The sequence below is a fragment of the Cyrtonyx montezumae genome, unplaced genomic scaffold (genome assembly GCF_038088225.1).
Source record: "Cyrtonyx montezumae isolate F1298 unplaced genomic scaffold, pur_monq_1.0 scaffold_15, whole genome shotgun sequence".
NCBI lineage: Eukaryota > Metazoa > Chordata > Aves > Galliformes > Odontophoridae > Cyrtonyx > Cyrtonyx montezumae.
Window position 1 is genome coordinate 8,547,541 of NW_027071881.1, and position 22,791 is coordinate 8,570,331.

The 22,791-nt window shown below is 50.6% G+C and overlaps 1 protein-coding gene across 2 annotated transcripts; it reads left to right on the forward strand.

The window, feature by feature from the left end:
* The first annotated feature begins 190 nt into the window (after positions 1–190).
* DHRS11 (dehydrogenase/reductase 11) lies at positions 191–22,732 on the forward strand. Of its 2 annotated transcripts, XR_010621934.1 has the most exons (8): positions 191–334; positions 10,896–11,105; positions 16,792–16,886; positions 17,121–17,250; positions 17,429–17,521; positions 18,262–18,327; positions 19,271–19,469; positions 19,637–22,732. XR_010621934.1 is itself a non-coding variant. In XM_065732138.1 (7 exons), exons 1-7 carry the CDS (start codon positions 203–205, stop codon positions 19,310–19,312), a joined length of 768 nt encoding a protein of 255 aa, XP_065588210.1. In that variant the 5' UTR covers positions 191–202; the 3' UTR covers positions 19,313–22,732. The 2 variants fall into 2 exon arrangements, 1 of the variants encoding a protein (XP_065588210.1); XM_065732138.1 differs by having other exon boundaries at positions 19,271–22,732.
* The last annotated feature ends 59 nt before the right edge of the window (positions 22,733–22,791 follow it).

A 22,791-nucleotide genomic window follows, 5' to 3' on the forward strand; every position in this document is an offset into this window, starting at 1 on the left:
CATTAGGCAGCTCCCGAAGGGTCAGCGCACGCCGCGCTGCGGCCGAGACCGGACAAACTCAGCGCGTACAGCGCGGGGAAGGGGCGTGGCCACAACGCGGAGGGCGTGGTTACAACGCGGGGGGCGTGGCCAGGCGGTGAGGGGCGTGGTCAGGCGCGGCGGGCGGCGCATTGTGCGCGGTGGCGGCGGTGGCGGCGCGGCCATGGAGCGCTGGACCGGGCGCGTCGCTCTGGTCACCGGCGCCTCTGTGGGCATCGGCGCGGCCGTGGCGCGGGCTCTGGTTCAGCACGGCATGAAGGTGGTGGGCTGCGCCCGCAGCGTGGATAAGATCGAGGTACCGGGGCGGGGCCGGAGGGTTCGGCTGCGGGAGGGGCGCGGCGGATCCGATAGCGGGGTTGGGATCTCCCGGAGGTTCCTGGGCCCGGTGTGGGGTGACGGGCATCCCCGGGCCGCCCCGCGAGGCCTCGGCCGGCGGGACCGGAGCGGTGCGTCGCCGGCGGGGGGGAGGGGGTGGGGATGTGGGGGTGGGGGCGATAGGAGAGGTCCGAGCAGCGGCTCCGGTTCTGTTCCGTGGGCCGGGGAGCGTTCAAGGACACACGAAGCCGCGCTCAGACGGTCTCGCGCGTTCCCCTCCGAACAGCGGCGTTCTGCGCTTCCTCGGTCCTTAACGCGTCCTTCCCTGCTCCAGCGGACCGACCCACGGAGCTCGCGTGTCGCCGGAGGGGCGGGGGAGTCCTCCGGGGCCGCCCGTGGGCTTTGGTGCGAGGGCAGAACCGCAGCTGTCCTTCAGGAGGAGGCTGAGCTGTCCGCGTGTGCTGCTGCCGTGCCGTGCCCTGCTCCTGCTGCGTCCCGGCTCTTCGCTTTGTGCAGGGGGTGCAGGAGCGGTCTGCGAAGCAAAAGAGACCGCGCTGCCGTCTGAGGGTGAAGAGAGCGCCGAAAGGTTTTGATTCCTTTCTTCTTACGATTTTGTTGACGTTTCTCTTCTTTTTCGCTTGTTTGCGTTGCGTGGGAAACTCGGATCGGATAAAACTCAGGGCTGGATGGGGCCGTGGGAGAGCTCACACTCAGCTCGGCGGGGAGGAAAGCTGCGGGCAGAGCAGAGCAGTGCAGAGCTGTGGCACTGAGCTCTGTGCAGGCACACAGTGCTTCTGCTGCCCTGGCCCGGGTGGGAAGGTCCCACTCTGCACAGCACCACAAATGAATGGCCCAAAAGGTCGTGTGAAACAAAGCTGCCGGAGGCAGTGCTGCTGAGGAAGGTAATGCTTGGAAGGGACAGAACTTTTGCTGTTCTTCATCGGTCTGAGGGGTGCACACTGCTTGTAGGGAGGATAAAACATACAGATAAGACCTCCCGAGCTGTCCCCTGGGCCTTGCTTTCCTTGGGATCTCCCAGCAGTTCGGTGCTGCTCACAACGCAGTCATGCGGTGGCTGATCTCCCTGGGTTGTTTCAGTACACGGCTGTGCTGAGCGGTGCTGACTGTTCACCTCTCGTTGCTGTCATCTGTCAAGTGCTTGAGTTAAACAGTGCAGCTCGTGTTTGTCCCTGGTTGGTTCTTTCTCCCAGGCTCTCTGAGGACTGCCTGGTGTTTGCAGCCATTTGTTTTGGTAGGTGTCTGGGCTGTGTTTTGCTCTGTTGCTATTCTGGTTTTATTTAGTATGCAGAATGTGTCCTTAATGAGGAAGAAAATGCCAGAGATGCTGCTTGCTGGATGGGGCTGGAGCTCGGGGTATCCCAAGGTCACAGTGGGAACAGCTTCATCCCTCGTCCTGCTGCAGGTGGGGCTCCTTGCTGCACCTCTGAGGGATGCATGTGTGGTAACCAAGCTTTCCTCTACTTCAGCTTACATTTTTTCCTCAGAGGTGTTTGAGCCTCAGATCTGAGCCCACAGTGGGACTTGGGACTTTGGACACGTCCGTAAGAACCATCTCAGGGAGCGTGGGCGACGTGGAGGAGCCCAACCCACGAGGCTGCTGCCTGCAGATGGGCTTTGGGCACGTGGAGCCATGGGATGGAAATGAGAGTGTTGCTCCCTTCCCTCGATTAGTTATAGTGTAACCACAAAACGCACTCTTCTGTTACCTCTGGCTGCTGTTTTCCAAGCTGTGGGCACCTTCTAGGAAGGCATCCTGGCAGGAGCTGTGGTGGGATGGGGAGGATGTGCTGCTTCCAGGAGGGCTTTGGCCACAAAGGGCAGGACAGAGCTGTGCGAGGCTGCTGGCCCTGGCAGGGCCACGAGAGCAGCGTGGGAGAGATGAGAGCTTGGTGCTGTGGGATGAGGATGTGGGATGGGCTGGAGCATCTCGGTGGTAGGTGCTGCAGGACAGATCTTTTTGCTCTCTCAAGATCGAGTAGTTCACTGAGTACCACTGTACATAGTATGGGAGTGTGTACCAAAAGAAAGAAGACATCTTGAGATGGGAAGAGTGCAAATGGTACCGTTTAAGAACAGGGATACGGTGCTCACCTTGCAACATGGAGCATGAGTTTTTTTTAATGTTGTGCACTGGAGTCATCCATTTCAAGGCAAGGTTGCAGGAACCACTCTACATGGTGGCTTTACAGCCTGCTGTAAATGACTGAAAGAGTATGCTGCCTCATGGGGAGTTTAACGCAGGCAATAAATACTATGTCAAGACTTCTTAATCTCTTGGAAAATCAGATAAGGGCTCGAGGCAAGATAACGAGCAAATTGCAAAGCTGTGGTTCTGGTACAAAGCCTGTGTCATGACTCCAGTGCTCCTTATTTGACTTCTGGATAGTCCCTGGCACTCGTGCACTGCAGCAGCCTTGTTCCCGTGCCACGCAGGGGAGCTCAGATGGAGCCCAGCGCTGCACTGTGTGGCAGTGCCTCTTCTTTCAGAGCTGGGTTGGATTTATTTTTTCTCCTCTTCTTGCACCTTCATCTGTGGAAGCTCACCCTGGCAGCTCGGTTCCCCCACAACCAAAGCTGTGTGCGTTTGAACCGCAGTGCTGACCCCTGTGCAGCTCTCACTGTCAGTTCCCCACAACAGCCCTTTGTTTGCACTCATTGTGCCGCAGCGTGGCCGTGTGTGTGGGCCAGCAGCAGTGGCTCTTGGGCTGCAGTCAGTCTTGGAGGAGCGAAACACAATTGAAATGGTTTTACTTCGTTCCTGCATGCCAGAAGATAATTTGGGTTGAAAGCTTGCTCGAAGTGCGAAGCCCGGAGGTGTCAGCAGCTGCCGCAGACTTCTTGGCACGTGGGCTTACAGGGAGCACTCTGCTCTTCTCTGAGCATTTCAAGTCAGGAGAGAGCTTAAGTGTTTCATGAATGAGCCCAGAGCTTTGTGCAGATGAAGCCTCTCCCATCTGTGGTCGCTGTGCTATCACCCTCTGGCTGGGGCTGCAGCATCCCGTGGACCAAAGGCAGTGCATCACTTGTGGTGCCTTCATCACACATCTCCCGTGTCTTTCTTCTTCACGATGGTTGGTGTCTGACCCCTCGCAGCAGCACGGGGAGGTGCAGGGATGGGGTTGCCTGTAGGACAGAGTGTTTGCTCTGCTACATCTCAATTTATTTTGCTCTTCTCTTCACCTGGGTAAGGGAAGGCCTGAGAGCAGCTTTGGATGTGCCCTGGTGCTTTGGGAGCTCAGGGAGGTGTGTGCAGGACAAGCCGTGCTGTGGGGCTGGCACCCCAGATGGATATTTTGTGGTGGTTGTTGAGGAGAAGACAGAGCTGTGCAGGAAGCAATAAACGTTGCTTCAATTACGAGGCTTAACTGATTGATTCTAATGCATTTGTGACAGTTATTGATCAAAGGTAACATTTATAACCAGGGACCGTGTCCTCAAGGTTAGATCTTGCTCAAGAAACAGCCTTTGATAAGCTGAGCTGTGGCTTGCAAGCTGGAGCAGCCAGCCCCGGAGGAGGTGAGAGCTGCCTTCTCTATGCAGGGCCATGTCTGTGTGGGAGAGGGAAGGGACAGCCACACTGCACATCCAGCACAGCCACTGCACGGTGGCCGGGCCCTGCCTGGGCCACCAGGGATGCTCTTGGCCCCTCGGTGCTTTCAGGCAATTGACATAAGGGCCGAGTTGTTTTATAGCAGGTGAATGTGGAGCTTTACTGCATTGCATGAGAGTGCCCACGGGTGGCAGGAGGTTGCCTGGCTCCAGCAGGCCCCGTGCTGTGACCTGGCACTGCAGGTGTTGGGCTGAGCTGTGAGTGTCCCATGCATCCCCAGGTGTCACAGGGCCCTTGGCACGGCCTGGCCAAGCTGCTGGGCTGCAGGGGGACTCTGAGTTGGTTGAAGGTGGTGGTTGCAGGAACCAGCAGGGTAATCCCAAGGCAGATTCTGCTTGTGAATGAATGACCTTCAGAATCTCCTTGGCTCTGGAGGGGCAGTGGTCACCGTGCTGGGTGCTCAAGGCCTCCGAGGTGCTGTCATTGCCCCTCGTCCCTGACCAGATCCCTTCCTGATAAAATGAGAGATCCCATATCTGCTGCTCTGCACAGTGGGAATGAGTCCTCTGCTGCCTGATGGCTTTCCCCATCTGTGAGGTGTGCAGGGGAAGGTTTGCTTTGAACCTGCTTCAATTCATCTTCCCTCCCCTTAACGTGCTTCTGCCCTCTGGGGTTTGTTAATGGCCAAAGCTCTGCAGAGGTACTGGGGACACTGAGGACTTAACCCCATCTCCTGCCAGCGTCCCCGTGAGGAGTGCTGCTGCTCATTCCCCAGCTGATGCTATCTCTCGCTCATCCCGGTCGGTCCTGCATGGATTTAAAGCTCAATCTTGTTGCAGGGCGTGAAATGGGATGAGAATTGGCAGCACGGGACCTGTGCTGTGGCTCTGCTCGCCAGACTTTGCTCTCTGCTGCACTCATGCCAATCAGCTGCAGCCCTGCTGGGGCTGGCGGCTTAGCTCGGGATTAGCAGCGGTGCGGATGTGCCCGTGCTGATCCTGCCATGCCAGGACCTGGCATGGTGCTGGTGGCACCCACAGCCACGCTGTCCCTGCTGGTCGCGCTGCAGTGTGCCCGAGCCTTCATCTCAGGGCTGTAAATCCCCAGCGTGCTGCAATTTGGGACTTGCACCTGAATTTTGCTGCCGGGGGATATCGGGGAGGCAGCGAGGGAAGGCCTGCTGCTCTGCAAGCATGTGCTAATCTTGCCTTTCAGAAGAGGATTCGTTGAGGATTACACAGGTGCAGAACGGGAGTGGTGAGGCAGAGGAAGGCTCTGCCTGGTCCTCGCAGCAGTGTGTGGGCAGACACGCAGCGCTGCCGGGCTGGGAGCTGGAGAACGAATGGGGTCGTGGAGAGCTGAAAGTGGGAGGCTGGCTGTGGGGTCTCACAGGAGGGATGTGCTGCTGCTTTGTGGCAGCGAGGGGCGAGTTTTGGCCGTGCACCGGGGGATCCCTCTGCTTCTTTCCTCCCAAAGGAGCGAGGCGTGCTCAGGTTTTCCTGCTCTGATTCCCTGTGCGAGGAGCTGGGTGTGCACCGTGGGGTGTCTGGGGTTGCTTCAGTGTCCCACGGGTGGGGACAGCGGGGCTGGGAGCAGGAAATCCCCAGGCGAAGCTTGTGGGTGCTCCTGCACCTCCCGCACAAGCACAGCGATGCATTTGGTTACAAGGCACGTGGCACAGAGATGTGTGCCGTTATCTGCCGGGCGGGCGGGCTCAGCCATGTGTGTGCAGGTTGCCTTGGCAATGTGTGCTGGAGCGGACGGCGATGCAGCAAGATGCATGAGCTGTCATTCTGCACACGGGGAGGCACAGACCCCCTCCCCCCCCCCACAAAGCCCCCCCTTCTGAGGGCTGCTGGGGGCTGGGAGTGCAGGACAGCAGCTGCAGCCTTTGAGAGGGCGTAGGAGTGGTGAGCAAGGAAAAACATCCATGTGCGTGGCTGCACGGGCACCTGCTTTATGTGTTTTGGAGCTGAAAAGTGGGCAGGCACCCAGCACGCTTGTTTTAGGATAGTCATACCTCAGAATAAAGCGAGGAATATTGCTCTAATGAGCTGTCATAGTAGCAGCAGCACTTCTCCTCCTCCTCTGCTCCAGTCTGTAAAGATGTGATCTGAGCCAGCACCAAAAAAAAAGCGCCTTCAGCCATGATGTAAGGAGCAATTGTTGGAATGCCTTGAGGTAGCAGGAGCATCCAGGGAGGTGGAAACAGAGTGATTTGGCCTGATGTGTGTGACACCAGAAATTTAAAATGAAGTGAGCTAGGAAAAAAATAAAAAAATACATCTTCAGTGCTTAAGTCCTGAAAGGTACAGGGATCAGAGAGGGCTTGGAGAAAGAGCACAGCTCCTCAGCCCCCTGAGGGGACACCTAGAAGCACGAGGACATGACTGCACAACCAGGTGCCTGTTGTTCCTGGGAACCTGGCTGAGATCCTGAGCTGAAGCCAGCTGAATGGCTCTTGGGCTGCCTTCCACCTGTGGACAGGAGGTGATGTTTGTGGGATGGGATTGTTGTGTGGCTCAAAGGGGCCAGGCAGTGCTCCGGGGTGCAGCTGCAGAGCCTGGGTAGCATCCAGCACGAGGTGCTGAGGTGTCACTTTGTGCTGATGGAGCTGCCACACGCCAGCTCTGTGCCCCTTGGGTGCCCATCCACGTTGTTTCTCACTGCTGGTAGCTGGGAAGCTTTTCCCAGGGTTGTATTCCCACCTCTTCCATAAAGTGGGGTCTGTTTTCTTGGGGTTGTTTATGGAACGTGTGCTGATTTTGTGTGCCACCTTTGTGCCTTTACAAGGGCTGTAAAATAAGTACATTTAGAATGATGAAGGGTGAAAAAATATGCACAGGGACCTCAATTTTCTCCAGGTTTTGAGGGTGGTTTTTTTTTCTTTTTTTTTCTCTTTGACAGTGCTGAGAGTTTCTGGAGCAGCATAAAAATAATTGTCTCCCTGATTAAACAGTCTGTACTTCAGATGCACTTCAGGCAAACAGTCTGAAACCGGTGCTAATGCTTCCTCCTTTGTAGGTTTTCCTGCTGGTGCCCCCAGCTGAGTACTGCATGTTTGCTTTTCCATTTGAACCCTATTTTCCACGCTTTCCTATCCCCACCATTCTGCCTTGTTTTGGAACAGAGGAGGATCTGAGCCAAGGAGCAGCAATTTGCAAACAGTAAGTAAAAAGCATTGATTTAAAGCTCAGGAGAGGGAAGGAGAATCACTTTACCATTTTTATTCATTTAGAAAGTCTTTTTAGGCTCCCGTGGAGGCCCTGTCTGGGGAACTGATGCCATACAAAGGGAGCTGGAAGAAATCTGAAGTAATGATCATATGGAGGCAAAAAGCCCCAGGTCCCTGGCTGCTCCTGGGTGGGGTTCAGTGCAGTTATCTCTGTTTTGCAGAGAAGGGAACTGAGCTCTGAGTCTTGCCCGTGGTCACTGAAGGCACCATGGAAGTGGCTGGAATAAACCCCAGCTTTATGCGCTGCTCGCTGTCGCACTGGTATTAAAACTTAATTAAAAGGAGCTTCAAACCTGCCAATCAGTGAAGTGAAAGGGTTTTTAAGCCCCTAGTTTTCTTTTACAACTGTGAGGCTGTTCATTAGGTTGTTGGTTTTTTTTTCCTCCTTCATTTCCTTTAGATAGCAAATGTAATTGGGGTGACTTTAGTTTCTTTCCAGTTGGTTTCTCGGTACGGCTATGTTTTTAAGCATAGGCTAAGTCAGTAGGATGCAAGCACCTGTGATGAATGGCAGGTCAGATTAAAAATTACCTAATGGTTTCTGCTGGCTTTAATCTCCCTGAACTAAATGTGTCTGAAGTTAATAGGATGGTTTGCCAAATAAAGCCCGACGCGACTCTTTTTCTTTTTTGCCTCCCCATAAGAGTCCCCTGAAATGTTTATCTCAATTAGCTTTGTAAAACCATGTCACCAGGACCGAATCTAATTGCATGGCACTGTGCCCTCTGTGAGTGTCCTGTGCACAAAGAGTGTTAACTCTTTCTTGGGAGAAACCTGACATTTGGAAAACAGCTGTTAACGCTGTAACCTCGGCTGTGATTATTTTTCCTTTGTTGTCTCATCTTGGTTGGAGCAGGTAGCAGTGTGCCCGGCTCGGAGCAGTGCTGTGGAGCGGCTTAGGACTGCTTGCAGAGCTTCCCCTCTGACTGCCTGAGGTCTCTGGGCTGGGTTGGTGCTGGGATGCACACTCACTCTTGAGTTGCTTCTGAAATCTGAGAAAACAGCTTTTATTTCTTTTTTTCTTCTTGGTACGTGTGGTTTTCTTTAAGTGGAATGAGCATTAATTGAGGGACTTAACTGTTGCTCTGGAGAAAAAAAGTCCTGCAAGCTCCCTAATTAAGAGGCTGCCTTTACGTGTGTCTACAAACTGAGCTGTGGTTGATGTTCCTTTGAAGAGCCAGCAGTGGCTTTATCTGGAGACGCATGCAGCACGTTCAGCTCAGCCTGGTGTCAGTGCTGCTCGGCGCTTCGTTTTCAAAGGGAATTTGTTAGCACAAGTGCAGCCTGAGAGATGAAAGGATCCGTGCTGATTCCCATTTGAGGCGGTGAGAAACCAGACAGGAAAAGCAGGATCTGGGGAGCCGTTTGTGAGCAGCTTTCTGTGGTCAGTGGCGGCTGGGGAGCCTTCCTCCGAGTGAGGCAGGGCTTTTCTGGTGCTGTATCTGAGCCCTGAGCTAAGGAGAGGCATGCAGGTTGGGGTAGCAGCTCCTTTGCATGCCTCTGTGCTGTGGCATGTGGTGCACGGGCCCCTCCTGCCTCCATCCAGGAGCTGTGCTGAGAGCTGCACCGACTAGCAGAAAGTGACAGCTGAACATGGAAACGGAGACATTGAACATGGCAGCTCCCTCCGGGCTGCAGATGAGCTTGTCTGGCCTTCCCTGGTCGTGTCCCTGGGCTCTGTCTCCTTCCAGCCAGCTCCCCTGGCACAGATCCATTCGCGGGGGGTTCACCTGGATCCCTTGTGCTTGTATTTATCTTTTGAAATCATGACTGTGACATGCAGCCGTGCAGCCTGTGCAGCAGGGCTGGGTTTGGCTGCAGCCTGCCTCACCCGCAGGTTATGAAGGACATGGCGAGGGGCACTCTTGCCCAGTTTATCCCACCTGTAACTTTGCAGGAGCAAGGCCTTATCAACCTGCAGTAGTTCAGCATTCTCCGACAGCCCTTCATTCTGCTTTTAATTTTCTAGACGTCACTCCTGCAGATTTTTCCCAAACTCTTTTCTAAAGGGTGCACTTTGATCTTTAAAAATACGTTTTTTTCAAATGTGACCAGCACATAGCCAACAAGACTGCACATACAGCGAGGTGAAGCCGGCCCTGAGAGGGTGCAGGGATCAGTCCAGTCCTGGGGACACCTTTGTTCTCTGCTGGGCAGAAATATTGCTGAGCTCAGCTGCAGCAGAGCTCTCCCGAGAGCGTGATGCTGTTGGGATGCATCGATCTCCAACTGAGCTCAACATGCCTGTCCTCTCCTGGCATGGTGCTGTGACAGCAGTAATAATTCCTGTGCTGCTGCAGTGCCTTGACTGAGCAGTACCGGAGGGGCAGCAGCTGCTGGAGCAGACCTTGAGGCTCAGGCTGGTGCTGCTTGTGGTCTGAGACCTGTGGTGACCTGTGGTCTGCTGCTGAATGCAGGACAAGGCAAACCAGAGGGGGCTTAAGCTCACACTCAGGGGCTCACATCGCCTCCATCTTGGTCTTAGGTATTGAGAAAGGCTGAAAATCATTTACTGAGCAGAGCTCGTTGCCTCGGAGCAATGAGAGCACAGTGCGCTCTGGGTATGAATGTTTCAGGGCTCAGCGTTGGCAGTCAGCTCACATCTGCAGGTGGCTTTTCTCCCCTTTTGGACACGGTGACATCTGACCAACTTGCTGTCCTGCCTCAGTGTGAGCCGATGTCCATCTCCCCTTCCAGCACTCTGTGTTATTTTGTCTCTCGTCTGATGTTTGTTTTGGTGCCTGGGTATCGTTCTGGCCCTGCACCTCTCAGCATGCAGGCCTGGGCCGGGGCTGTCTCAGGTGAGCATGGCGGTTGGCAGTCAGCTTGGCACGCAGGGAGGAGCAGGACAGCCACCTCGGGCAGCAGCAGGGCTTTATTGCCCCCACTGAAATGTCACGTTGCGGGGAGCACTGCGGGCGACACTGTTTGAGTGACGCGGTGGACGTTTGTAGCCCGAGTCCATCTCTCTGCAGAAACCAGACATCACGTGGCTCTGCCTCGCGCTGGGAGCTGTCACCATCTCTGATGTGACACATCAGAGCTGAGCTGCTGCTTCTCGTTTGTGTCAGGGGAGCAGGGGCATCCTCAGAGGGCTGTCGGCAGCGCTCGGCCTCTCGTTTGCCTTATATCTGATACGGGATGTGGGGGCTTTGGGATGATTGTTGGTAATGGCTGATGAGGGATTGTAAGGCGTGTGACAGCCGTGTCCTTCAGCCCCTTGGTGCTGGGACAGTCCTGCAGCACATTGGCCCGGTCCCACAGCAGCACTTACTGGTGGTTTGCCAGCACCTGCTCACCTGGAGCTGCTCACCCTCACTTAGGGCAGTGGACAGCACAAGAGTGTTCCTTCTTTGAAAGAAATAGGTGAAAACATTAAAGCCAATGCGAAGCTATGATCTACAAATGTTCATTTGTGACAGACTGAGCTCTGTTGCTGGGACCACCACACGCCCCATGCAGCACAGGACACAGGGGGGACTGCGTCAGGCTGAGCTTGCAGCCCTCAGAGTTGCAGGGCTGAACTGTAGCCCCTGTTGTTCCCATTGCAGGGTCTGTGAGGCTCGTGGTGCCGTGCTTGGGTGTGCTGCAGACGTTGTGCCTTGGTATTGTTTGCAATTCTTGGTACATAATCACAGTGCTAATTCCAGGCAGTGAAAAGCAGCGCTGCTCTCCTGGGCCTATCCCCAAACAGAGAAGGCTGATGGATGTTGTCTTCTTTTCTCTCTTCCTCAGAAATTGGCAGCTGAATGCCAGAGTGCTGGCTACCCTGGGACCCTCATCCCCTACAAGTGCGATCTCTCCAACGAAGAGGAGATCCTGTCCATGTTCTCTGCCATCAAGACCCTTCACCAGGGAGTTGATGTGTGCATCAACAACGCAGGGCTGGCTCGCCCGGAGCCCCTGCTCTCGGGGAAGACAGAGGGCTGGCGGACAATGATAGATGTGAGTAGTGCTGTGGGGAGGGCAGGAGCTGTGTGCGAGCAGTGGCCTGGGGTCCCTGAACACAGCCATCTATGAGAAGTAGATGAAGGGAACAGGAAATAGTTTTTCACATTTCTCTTTTATTTTTTGATGGGATCACTTTCCCGTTGACTTTCCACTTGTCTCAACTATGCTCAGCTTATCTAGATCACATAGCTTTTTTTTCTTCTGTTCACCAGCACCGTTGTACCCATCTCTTTTATTTTGTGCCTGGAGCTGAGGACTGCTCCCCCCCAGCTCTGACATGGCTCTGTGCTGGCTGGGCAGGAAGTGGAAAGGCACTGTGTACTGCTGAGCCACGAGCATTCGCCCCGGAGCATGAAAAGATTCAATACCTTCAGTAGCATTTTTCCTTTAGATCAGTGTGTTTCTACAAAGTGATGAGCCTCACTTTTTTTCCCTCAGAATAGGAAATTGAATACCCAACACTGGCTTTTGTAGCTAATCCTGTTAGTTTTAGCAATGGGTTTTAAAACAGGCAGATTCTTTTTGGCTTAAAAAGCTGTAATGCTTTTGTCTCTGAAGCTTCATTTTCTGCCTGTAATCTGGTTAAAGCTCAATCCAAACGAGACCGTTTCATCTGCCAAACTGAGTGGCAGTGCAAATGTTTGGTGCCATTCACAGGCAGCACTTCTCTCAGGGTGTTGCTGCCCTAAGGTGCTGCTATGCATCCTTTTGGGACTCATCACTGTGTGGCAGCCCTTTTCTGCACACACCTGGCATCCACAGCTGTGGGACACCTGTCTGTTTTTGTGCTGCAGCTTTAGGTGGGTTTCCCCTTCGTGTGCTCCATATTTTTGTGCATGAAAGCACCATCTTCATAGGGAACAGGATTTGTACTTGTGCCTTTGAGTAAACTGCAGTGTCTTTGCAGCAGCAGCTATGTCGTGGTGAAGGAAAAAGATGTCTGTTTGAAAAGTTGTTAGAAGTTACAGGCATGGGGCCCCTGTGTCTGACAGCAGAGCCAGCCTGGATCTGTCTGCCCCGTGGCAGCCAGTGGCTTTCCATCCAGCAGCAGTTCCACGGGCTGTGTAAAGCAGAACAGGCACATGGAGGCTTCGGACTCCTGCTGCCAGGGTGAGAGCTGCTGTATTCTGTCTAATTAAGTTCTTGTTAGGATGTTGGCTGCTCTGCTCACTGCTGTGACTGCAGCCAAAGCAGGCTCTGCTCAGCTTTGTCTGCCCAGCCAGGCTTTTGTGGGTTGCCCAGCCCGGGTCACTGCACCGACGCATCTCCCTGCTCCCAGTTGCCATGGAGTCTTTAAAGAAAATTAAGTGAAGTGTAGCTGAGGCTGAGCTGGTATAAAGCAGGGCACTTCCCAGCGTTGTTCTGCTGCAAGCCTGGCCCCGTGGGTCTCCTGCACCTTGTCCTGGTTGCTGTCATCCTGTCTTGTCTGGAAGTGTCAGTGTGCTGCTTTGTGTCCCCTCATGCTCCCTTTCCTTTGTTCTCCTGACCTTTTGTTCTTTGTGAAGTGGGCAGGCTGGAGCAGGGATGAGGCACTTGCCTGCTGCCTTCTCTCTGTGCTCCATTTCCTGGAGCTCAAGTGGGAGTGCTCACTTGGTCTCATCTTCCACTAATTTTAGGGAGGAAGGATTTGGAATGGGGTTGCTCTGCGTAGCTCCATGCTGGTATTTTTGGCGGTCAAAATTGGGGTCTGGGAACCTGTAAGGTTCTCCTCCTTGTGGACACCACTGTGTGCACCCTTTGGAGCTGCTTCGGGATGATGGGTGGTGTGGGAGGAGAGAGGCAGGGCTTCAAATCCACGGGGACAGGTTAGGAGTCCAGGCTGGGGTTGTATTTTATTCCCAGAGGTGATCTGCACTGATCTTGCTCTTTTAGCCTGGGGAATGGGCTGAGACACCTAAACTTCATGTACAGGTCCCCGGGGTGGCAGCAAGGTCTGGGGGGAGGGATCTGCACCGACAGCTCTCCCCATGCAACACATCAGCCTGGAGGAGTGCTCGCCACATCCATTTCTTCTGCTTATTCTGCAGCCTTCAGGGTCAGAATAGGGGAACACTGCCAGCACCTCTCACAGGCTGCTGAGCAGGAGCTTCTTCCAAAGGCAGTGTGGAGAAAGGTGTCAGTGAACAGCGTGCTTAGAGACGTGGCTGGAGAGTTTGTGTGTGCTGCTGGGCTGCGAGACAGGGAAAGTTTCTAAAGAGCCATCAACGTATTGATGTGGGAGGCATTAGGGCCTTAAATTAAATTAAAGGCTTTTTTTTTTTCTTTTTGTTGGATTGATTTTTCTTTCCATGCATTTTTTATGAACTTTGAGGCTGGCTGTCTCTTTTCCAGGCTCCTCTCTCAGTATACATCTAACAGCTGAAGTCACATTCTTATTTACTTACTCCCCTTCTTCTTTAACATTCCAGTTCCTTATTGTCTGGTATTTGTTCTAAAGGGAAAAATCTCCAGGAGCTTATTCTCCTCGGGGTGCTGGATCCTGAAGTTAGGGATCGCATCCCCACTGCTGTAGAGCAGTGCTGAGCTCTGTGCTGTCAGCTAGCAAATTCGGTGTGTGCAAGAGAGGGAGCTTTTTTTATCTCAGGCATGTCCTAAGCTCTTCATCTTTTGGTTCACAGCTTCCCCCTCTTTTCTCTCTGCTGGTCTGTGAGCCTGTGCTTTATGTCAGTCTGGAGCAAAGTCCTCCAGCAGTCCCTGATCTGAGTGGGAGCCACCGGGGCCGGGTGCTGTGTACACACTGACTTGGGGCTCTGGGATCTGAGCAGTTCCTTCACGTTTTGCCTACTGACCTTTACAGCCAGGAATTCAAGCTGAACTTTCCACTTGCACTGTTCCAAGCACAAAGGACCTCAGCAGAGATCCTCCCATCGCTGTAGGCACTGAATGGGTTTGATTCTTCTTGGCATAATTCAGTGGCCAGTGAGGCTCTGTCCTTCCTTTATATACCATCTGTGCATAGATGTGTGTTCTGTAAACCTGCATCTGGGTATGTGTTTGGGGGTTGGGATGCTCAGTTTGGTTTCTTAAAACGCCCTGATTCAAAGTGCTCAGCACTTCCAGGAGCAGGATCCTTTACGTTCTCCCAGCCTGGCAATGGGAACTCATTAATTACTGCAATGTGCCCTTATTGTTTCTGTTGCATTAACGAACACATGCCATGGCTGCAGCCCTGCTGCTTTGTGCAGCACGCTGTGCAAACTCAGAGTGCAGATGTATTGGCCATCTTTGCCAAGACACCTTTGAACGTTTTGTTCTTTCAGTAGGAAGGAGTGCTGAAAAATGTCTTGTGTGGGTATTTGTAACAAACAGCTTTGATATTGTTTCTGGAAGTGATGTAGCCACAGAACTCACTGGTTTTCCAGGCATATTTTTAGTGCTGCTCTATGTTTTGAAAGGGGATGAGGATCCTGAAGTCCCGTGGGTGCTTTTGGGAGAGGAGCTGCCTTCCAGCCAGTTGTTTTGTGCTACCACGGTGCCTTTCCGTGTGGGCTCCAGCCTTTCCCATGTGGCTGCTGATTAGTACCTTGCTTTGCCAATAGTTGTCAGAATGTTGTAACTGTGCCCACGCAAGGAAGCATTGCTGGATGTGAATCACAGTGCTGAGCCCGGCTCCATCCTGCAGCCAGGCTGATGTTACCCTCTAGTGGCCCACGGAGATGGAGTGGAGCAGGCAGGGACAGCAGCAGCAAGGCACTGCCTTGAGGCTCAGTGCTTCTGGAGGAAGGGGGGAATGCAGAATGGGATTTTAATATTACTTTTTATTTTATAATGCTCGAAGTTGGCTCTTCACTTGCTTGATGAACGAGACCGGAGCAGCTTACTCCCACTTTCCCTGACTTTTACTGTGAAATCCCAAAGATTTCAAGTGCCCTGCCCATGCTGGGCTTTGCTCCAGTGCCAAGGTGATGCTTCTGCTGACATGTCTGCAAAGTTGTGATTCTGTTTCTTCCTTGCAGCGCAGCCAAGGTAAATCTTCAACCTGGTGCTGGGGAATTATCTCTGTAGTTCCAGGTACGATGGCTGAGATATCTGGCAGTGACTGTGTGCTCAACCAAAGTGCACTTGGATTAGGGTGATTACTTCACTTACTTTGTTGCCTGGGCACTCTTTGTTAACATGGGACCAGATAAAAGTGCTATTCATCTATGCAAGGACCAAAACCCACAAGCACAGCCTCTGTTAATGAGCAGGAAATAATGACCAGCAGCAATGGCTGGAGATCCTTCAGCTGACCCCCAGTCATCCCTCCAATGTGCTGCTCAGTAATCACACCTCTGAAATCCATCTTTTTTTGCTTTCTAGTCTCCAAATTAATGTTCTTCTCTTGTGGCCGCGTGTCCTTTTGTGCCGCCAACTTCTAGCTAGCCCTCCCCGATTTTTGTTTCTGAGTTTTATGGAGATGATAGACCACATGACCTTGTTCCTGCTCCCACTTCTCCCATTAACAGTTACACCTGACTTCTGATTCATCAGAAATTTACTTCTTCCTGGACATTCAGTTCACAGTAGTGCTTTTAAACTTGCCTGGCCTGCTTGCTTGGTTAAAAAGTGACACGCCATTCGGTAGGGCCTGCCAGCATGTCCTGCACTGAAATGGTTTCATCCATTCTGGAGGGCTTCAGCACATACTTTCTACCATTTGTCTGCTCTTCTGAACCTAAAGCACTATAAACTTGAGCAGTTAGCACTGCTGCTGACACGGCTTCCTCATCAGTCTCACACATGCCTGTGGGTGCTTTGGTGCTATTGCATTACAGGTGGGGGAATTTCCATATCTCTGCTTTCCTGGAAACTCTGAGCGTGTGTTTTATGGCCAGCAAATTGTCAATCTGTGCATTAAAGGTGGCACTGTGCAGGGATGATGTGACTTGAGTTTAACCGAACCACAGCATGCTGGGCAGTGATGGTTCAAAGAGCAAGTCCCTGGAAAGCTGTGGGTTGTGTGCTAAAGGATAAATCACCATTTCCTTCCTTGGTTTATCCAGTTGAGGAGAATGTCAGAAAACAGCATGGCACATTGGTGGCTTTCATATCTCAAGGATTCCTTGCCCCTTCGGGCCCTCCTCAGGACTACATGATGATCTTTGGCTTCATTTGTGCGTGGGAAGCTCTTTGGCCATGTGGTTTGCAGTGCCTAGGAGTGCCTGGCTCTCTGACAGGCACTATCTGGGGATTTCCACTTTAACTAGCTGACCTATTTACCTGCTGCTAGGATCCTATCGGCTCTCCAAACCCTGGTGTGCTCAGTGCAGATAGTTCTGTCTCCTGGAAGGAGTGCTGACTGTGGGAAGTTTGCAGCTCTCTCACCTTGTGCTCAGCCCTCAGACTTGCCCATAAAACTATAAAGTCTATTTGTTTTTGGCAGGGCCCAAGGCCTCGTCTCACAAAACAGGACCTCTGTGCCTCCCCTGCCCAAACCCTTTGTTATTTGCAGCCCTGAGCATGGTTGCAATATAATGTGGGCTGTGGGGGGGTGTGTGCAGTGAGGTCTGTGTAGGTGCATTTCCCTCTGTTGGCGTTAACAGGAATTGCCACGCACTGGGACTGAGCCCTGCGGGACAGGGATAGGGCTCCATTGGTGCAGCTTTGCCTCAGGCTGGTTATCACCGTGAGGTCTGTGGTGGGGGGCTCCACAGGTCCAGGGCTGCTGGTCTTAGCCTCCTTTTCTCTTGTCCCTCAGGTCAACGTGATGGCTGTAAGCATCTGCACCCGAGAGGCCTATCAGTCCATGAAGGAGAGAAACATTGATGACGGTCATATTATTAACATTAACAGGTACAAGAGGTGGGAATGCCACCTGTGGGATTAGAGTGGAGGAGCTCACCTTGCTGGGTGGGTGATGGTCACCCAAGGGTGTGGGGTGTTTCCCAGGATCGTGAAGGCTTATTTTCCAAACATTTTTTAGAGCCTCTGCTTGTCTGAATACAACGAAGACCAAATATGCTGTTGGGTCTTTCTCAGGACTGCATACCTCCCCCCTCAGCACTCTCATTTCTGCTCTCTCCTCAGCATGAATGGTCACAGCGTTGTGCCACAGTCAGTGGTGCATTTTTACAGTGCCACCAAGTATGCAGTTACAGCACTCACAGAGGGGCTGAGGCAAGAACTCAGAGAAGCAAAGACTCATATACGAGCTACAGTGAGTACTGTGAGGGTTTTCACTCTGCTGGCTTTGTGGGTGGTAGAGAGCTGGTAAGTTGTGTGGGGCAGAGGTCTGGGGTTTTTGTTTTGTTTTCTTTTTGTTTGTTTGTTATTGGTTTTTCTTTTGCTGAAGGAGAATTACGAATCCTATTAGGATGTGCTCTGCTCTTTTCCAGTGTATATCTCCAGGACTGGTAGAAACGGGATTTGCTTTTAAGCTTCATGATAATGACCCTGAGAGAGCTGCTGCAACCTATGAGAGCATTCGGGTAGGACATGGAGAAATGGAAACAGAGAGAAGTGGCTCTGGTCTTAGTCTAACAATCTCTCTCCTGGTTAATTGCACAAGAAGATAGTTCTGCACAGAGTGCATAGTGCTTTCCAGAACAGTCACTATCCTCCAAGTCAAGTCTTGCCACTTAGGCCTCAGATATTGCACTAATATTTAAACATTGTGCAAATTCTCATTCAGGCTTAGTTTCCCACTCTCTGTATTTTTTTCTTTCTTTGATGTACCTGTACATAAATTATCAGCCAGCTTTGAGATTTTTGCGGGCTGCGACCTCTTTATTGAAGAGAAAATGCAATAAAATGCAATAAGCAAGCGTGTCTACACAAGGATGGTCAAGAAGTGTGTGCTGTGTTGTGAGCAGCTGGCACGGGATTTCTTTTTCTTCTCTGGTAATTTTTTTTTGTAAGGATGGCAGTGCGTGAGCTGGCAGAACTGCTTCATCTCTGTTTGTCTGCCCAGCACTTGAGGATCTTAGCTGTAGCAGACACCTCAAAGCATACTGCAGAAAGATTATTCACATCAGAGGAAGATCAGCTCCAGATACTTCCTTTATTAATTATTTTTAATGGATTACTCTTTTCCTTCTTGCTTCCATCTTTTTGTTATGCCCCACTGATGCTGTTGAAACTTGTTACTGATGGTTATGAGAGGAGTGATCTCATGGTTAATTTTCCCTAAGGTTTTATTTGTCTAAGATTCTTTTTTCTGTCTTCCCAGTGCCTCAAAGCTGAAGATATGGCTAATGCTGTCATATATGTCCTCAGTGCCCCACCTCACGTACAGGTAAGCTGTGGCTGGGTTGAAGGACTCTGTTGTGGGTATTTAAAGGAGGAAGGAGTAACTGCTGCCCTGATGTTTGCTAATCAGTATTGCAGCTGCATGCTTAGCAGAGCTGGGGATTAGTAGTGATCACATTTGTTTACAGTTCCCTTATAGCTGCTTTGGGACCATGCTGCTCAGCTCACCCACACCCCTCTATCTATCCATTGCTCTGACTGCAGAGGACTGTGCAAAGCAGGAGAATGGGAGGGATACAGGTGTGTCTTGTCCCTTTTGGACACTGCCATCTGAGATTTGCTGATGGTCTCACAGCTGGTTCAGGTTGCCAGATGTGTTGGGCTGGATCCTGCCAAGGTGCTTGTGCTGCCAGAGAGTCTTCTTTTCTGGGAAACAAGAAATAAGTGACCAGCTTTGAGCTGGAGCCAGGAGGAGGAAAGAATGGTGTCAAAGTTTAGAATGTTGGCTAAGTTGCTGTTGCAAAAGCAAACTTTGATCACGAGATGCTTAGCAAATCCCTAGTGTGATCTCTGCTCCTTTGGAGCAAGGTGCAACCATCTTGACGTTAGGTCAGTCTAGAAGCACAGCAGCTCAAGGGCTCTGGCTCTAGTGAAGCTGGCCTTCTTGCCTTAAGAGCATAAAAGGTCCTGCTAGGGGCTGATGTGGAGGGGTGCCTGCAAGCAGTGTTTCTGCTTCAACCTCTGAGCAGGAGCATACTTAAGACTTGATGATAAACCTTTCAGTTCAATGTCATTTCATATTCTTTTCTGTGCACATTTGCCCTTTGATCCTTTCTGCTAAAGGCAAAGCAGTTACATTCACTTCTGTTTCTTTTTGAACCTCAGCTACATAGCCTTCTTCCTAGTTGCAGGAAGAGCATGCAAGTACGCAGTGCAAGGTTTAAAATATAGTCAGTGCTGCAGTGAAATCGTGTGCTGGTCTCTTCTAGATTGGAGATATACAGATGAGGCCCACGGAGCAGATATCATAGCAAATGAAGAGGACCATGAGCAGCACCATGTATCCACTCCACTTGGAACCCTCTGGCAATGCAGGGGTTTCGACAGCTGGCTAGCAACGTTTTATTCAAGTACCAAGGATTGTGTTTGAAGAATTATTTTTCTCTCCCTCTCTCTCAGCTGGTGCTGGTACGGAGCCAGTTTTAAAAAATATATACGTAGTAGTGGGTTGTTTTCTCCCCTACTCCTTTTGGAAACTGTGTGAGAGTAAAATGTATTTGAAAATAATGCAGGGAAATGGTTTGTGGAAGATTGTCTCCAGGCTGGTTTATTCTTCTTTTTGCTTTCTTTTCAAGGTTTGTTTGATCTTATTTGATGTCTGGACATAGATGAAGTGGCACAAGGTGTCTGCCAGCTTCCATGTGCTTAGGTTTTGAGATTTCCAGTGGATGTCATCCATTTAATTTTTACGTTTCTTCTCGTCATTTTGATGCTTGTTTGGTAACAATGGATGTGATATTTTCTTCTCTCATATCCCGCTGCCCTAAAGCCAATGTACAAACTCACCCTGCCTCCCCAAACCCTCCTTTTTGCGTTCAAATGAATTGTGCCTGCCGAGTTTGAGGAGGTGTAAATGTGTGTGCTGGCTGTTTCTTTCTTTTTAGGTAAGTAGGTAAATAGTTTTGGGAAAAGACCTGTATTTTTTTGCAGGTTAGAATGACCTTAAGTGGCATAGGTACAGTAAGAGTGAGATGTTTGGTATTTTTAATAAAAATTAAATGTGCTGTCTTGTGACCACCTTTATCCTTGGCATCATCTCCCAGCACTCTTGTTGGTTTTTTTGTATGTTGGATATTTGCATGCACTGATGCTTTTTGGAAGTATTGATTGGTCTTTGAATGATGTACGACGCTGTTTAAATGCTGATCACTCTTAAGCTGGAAATAGTGGAATTTTGTTATATGCAGAGATAAAAATTGGAGAGAGAGAGAGAGTGAAACGAGCTGTGCTGAAGCTGTCCAAAATGAGAAGATAGTAGGGACATTTGCCTATAAAGCAGCAAGTGAAAGGTCTGCTTTAGATCTACTGATTCTATGCTGTTGTGGCCCCATTATTTTGCTCTGGTTTTACTCTAACTCAAAGGAGGGGGGAGTTAGCCCCCTAGCCGCTACATGCACAGCTGGAGTCCACTTGAGTTGTTTTATTTACTCTTACAGTGTGGCAGAAATGTATCTGCACATAGCCCAGCTTGATTTGGAGCTGTTAACATACACGTTGCCTTAAGACTGCAGTCTCTCCTGCTGTGCTTTGAATTTCCTGTAGTACTTTGGCAAGTGAATGTTTTGTTGTAGGTGGAGCAGGTGTGATCAGTTGATCTGAGCAAAGGACTGAGAACCAGAGAAACTTGCTTTGGACTGTTGCTTATGCCGTTGTAGCTCTGTGGGAGTTTGTTAGTGTTTCACCACCATAAGGAAGACCAGAACTGGGCCACTATGTCGTGAATTTCAACTCTCTGTATAACCTTGGGCAAGTCACTTTACCTCTCTGCCTCAGTTGACCCATCTGTCAAATGGGGATAATAATACTTACCTACCTCACAGGGGTGTTGTGAGGACTCACGAGCTGTTTTGTAAAGCACTTTGAATATGAGAAGCGCTATGTAAGTGCTGAGTGTTGATATGAAGTATTATTATTAACTGAATCTTGTGATTCGTAGAATTCCTTGTGCCAAAGGCGAGCACACATAGAAATCTACAAGGGGGAAAGTGGTAAAGCATTCCCTCGTAATGGTAAAAACAAAGGCAATTTGGCCCCTTTTTTTTTCTCTCTTTATAAATACACTCTCGTGGTGTGTTCTGTCTCTCATCTGTCACCAGTTTCTGCTAGCAAGTACACGTAACCTTGTCTGTAGATTTGGCCTTTTAATTTACTTTGAGTGAAATTCATGCCCTGTGGCAAAGTCTTGTACTACTCTGATGCTCAGTGCGGTGGAGAAAGCCTGTGCTAGCTGGAAAAGCTCTTCAGCCTCCATGCTGCTGTGCTGCTCGATCTAGAGGCCTTTCACTAAGGAAGGTCCAAGCACAGTTGTGCTTTCTGTAACCCTCCCCCCTCCCATGATGTTCAGCTGTACTTAATATGAAAACTCTGGGTGTTTTCCATGGGTTTTCTTTCACAGGAGCTTGTTTAAACTCAACAGGTACAGCGTGCACTGTTTTTTAAAAAGAGAAGACAGCTGACCTAGAAGTTGAGGGCCAACACAGAGAGAGTTGAGAAATTAGGAACTTCAGAGCAGAAAAAAATAGGCAAGGCTGTGGGAAGCACTACTGAAATGTCTGAATTGGTCGCTGTAACTGTGTGTGAAATTCCACAGCTGCTGAAATGCATGGCTGAGATGGGACCTGGCTTATCTTTCTGCTCTGCAGATGTAAGGCCTTGAAAAGGGGCCAGCCTGGACAGTCACTCCTTGCAAATGCAACTTGGCTGACCTGCAGCCCTGGAAGTGTTTTTTTCTCCACGAGCGTCTGTAACATTTGCACATTTTTAAAACATCTCATCCTTGAAGTGATATCTATTATGTTTTTCCATTTCAAACAAGATTTTGGGGGATGATTTCTGCTGCCAGATGACTTCCTGCCTCTGGCTGCTTTCCCATGTGAAGTGCAGCCCACAGAGGGGTTTGGCATGGGGTGCTCGGCCTTTCTGCCTCGTGTGGCCTGCTGGCACCTTGAGCCTTCTTCCTGGGTTGGAATGAGATTGGCAGTGTGACCCCAAGGTGTTCAGAAACCCCAGCCAGGAGAGTGACCTGTGTAATTTCTCAGTAGGCTTCTAAGTGTGAACTAGAGAATAAAGGATAAAAAGAGAGGCACAATGTGGTTCTTTTGTTGTATATAGTAGTTTGTGTTAAAACGTAACATCCTTTTTACTGTTCACAGCTAAACCTATCTTTTGTGAAGAGTTCAAACAGAAACATGTGAATTTGGTTCCTCACGGGAAAAACTTGCAATTGCTTTCTAGAGCAGAATAGCATCCAGTTGTCTCATGGATGACCTGTGGAGGTTGGACTCGCCCATCCCTGTTCAAACGAAGCCGTGCTCCACAGGGGTTTGCTGAAATCCCCAGGTAGGCTGCTGGGTTTGGCTAAAACTATGCAAGGGATGAGCCAGTGCTGCTGTGCAGAACTTGGATATTGAACTCTTTCAGTCTCCTGCACTCGTTTGAAGTGGGGTGGATTATTGGTGTTGTTAAATGAAGGCATTTTTACTTTCTGGTCCTCTTTCAGGTTGTCCCAAGTGCAGAGGCTCAGGTTTGCTGTCATTAAAACACAATGTTTTTGCAAATAAGTAGTGAGTAGCTGACTTGGCTGCCTTGCTGGATTTGAGGCAGGTGTTTTGGATACCTTGTAAATAGGTAGAGAGCATTTGTGGAATTAAAAGCATGTTTGTTTTTTCTAATCTTGTGCTTTCCTTGTTTTTCCAATGTAATAAACGTCATCAATTATGTTAATATTGCT

Coding starts and splice junctions, on each gene's coding strand:
- DHRS11 (XM_065732138.1), top strand. CDS start 203: ATGGAGCGCTGGACCGGGCGCGTCGCTCTGGTCACCGGCGCCTCTGTG. Junction 335..10,895: donor GCAGCGTGGATAAGATCGAG/GTACCGGGGCGG, acceptor TCTCTTCCTCAG/AAATTGGCAGCTGAATGCCA. Junction 11,106..16,791: donor GCTGGCGGACAATGATAGAT/GTGAGTAGTGCT, acceptor CTTGTCCCTCAG/GTCAACGTGATGGCTGTAAG.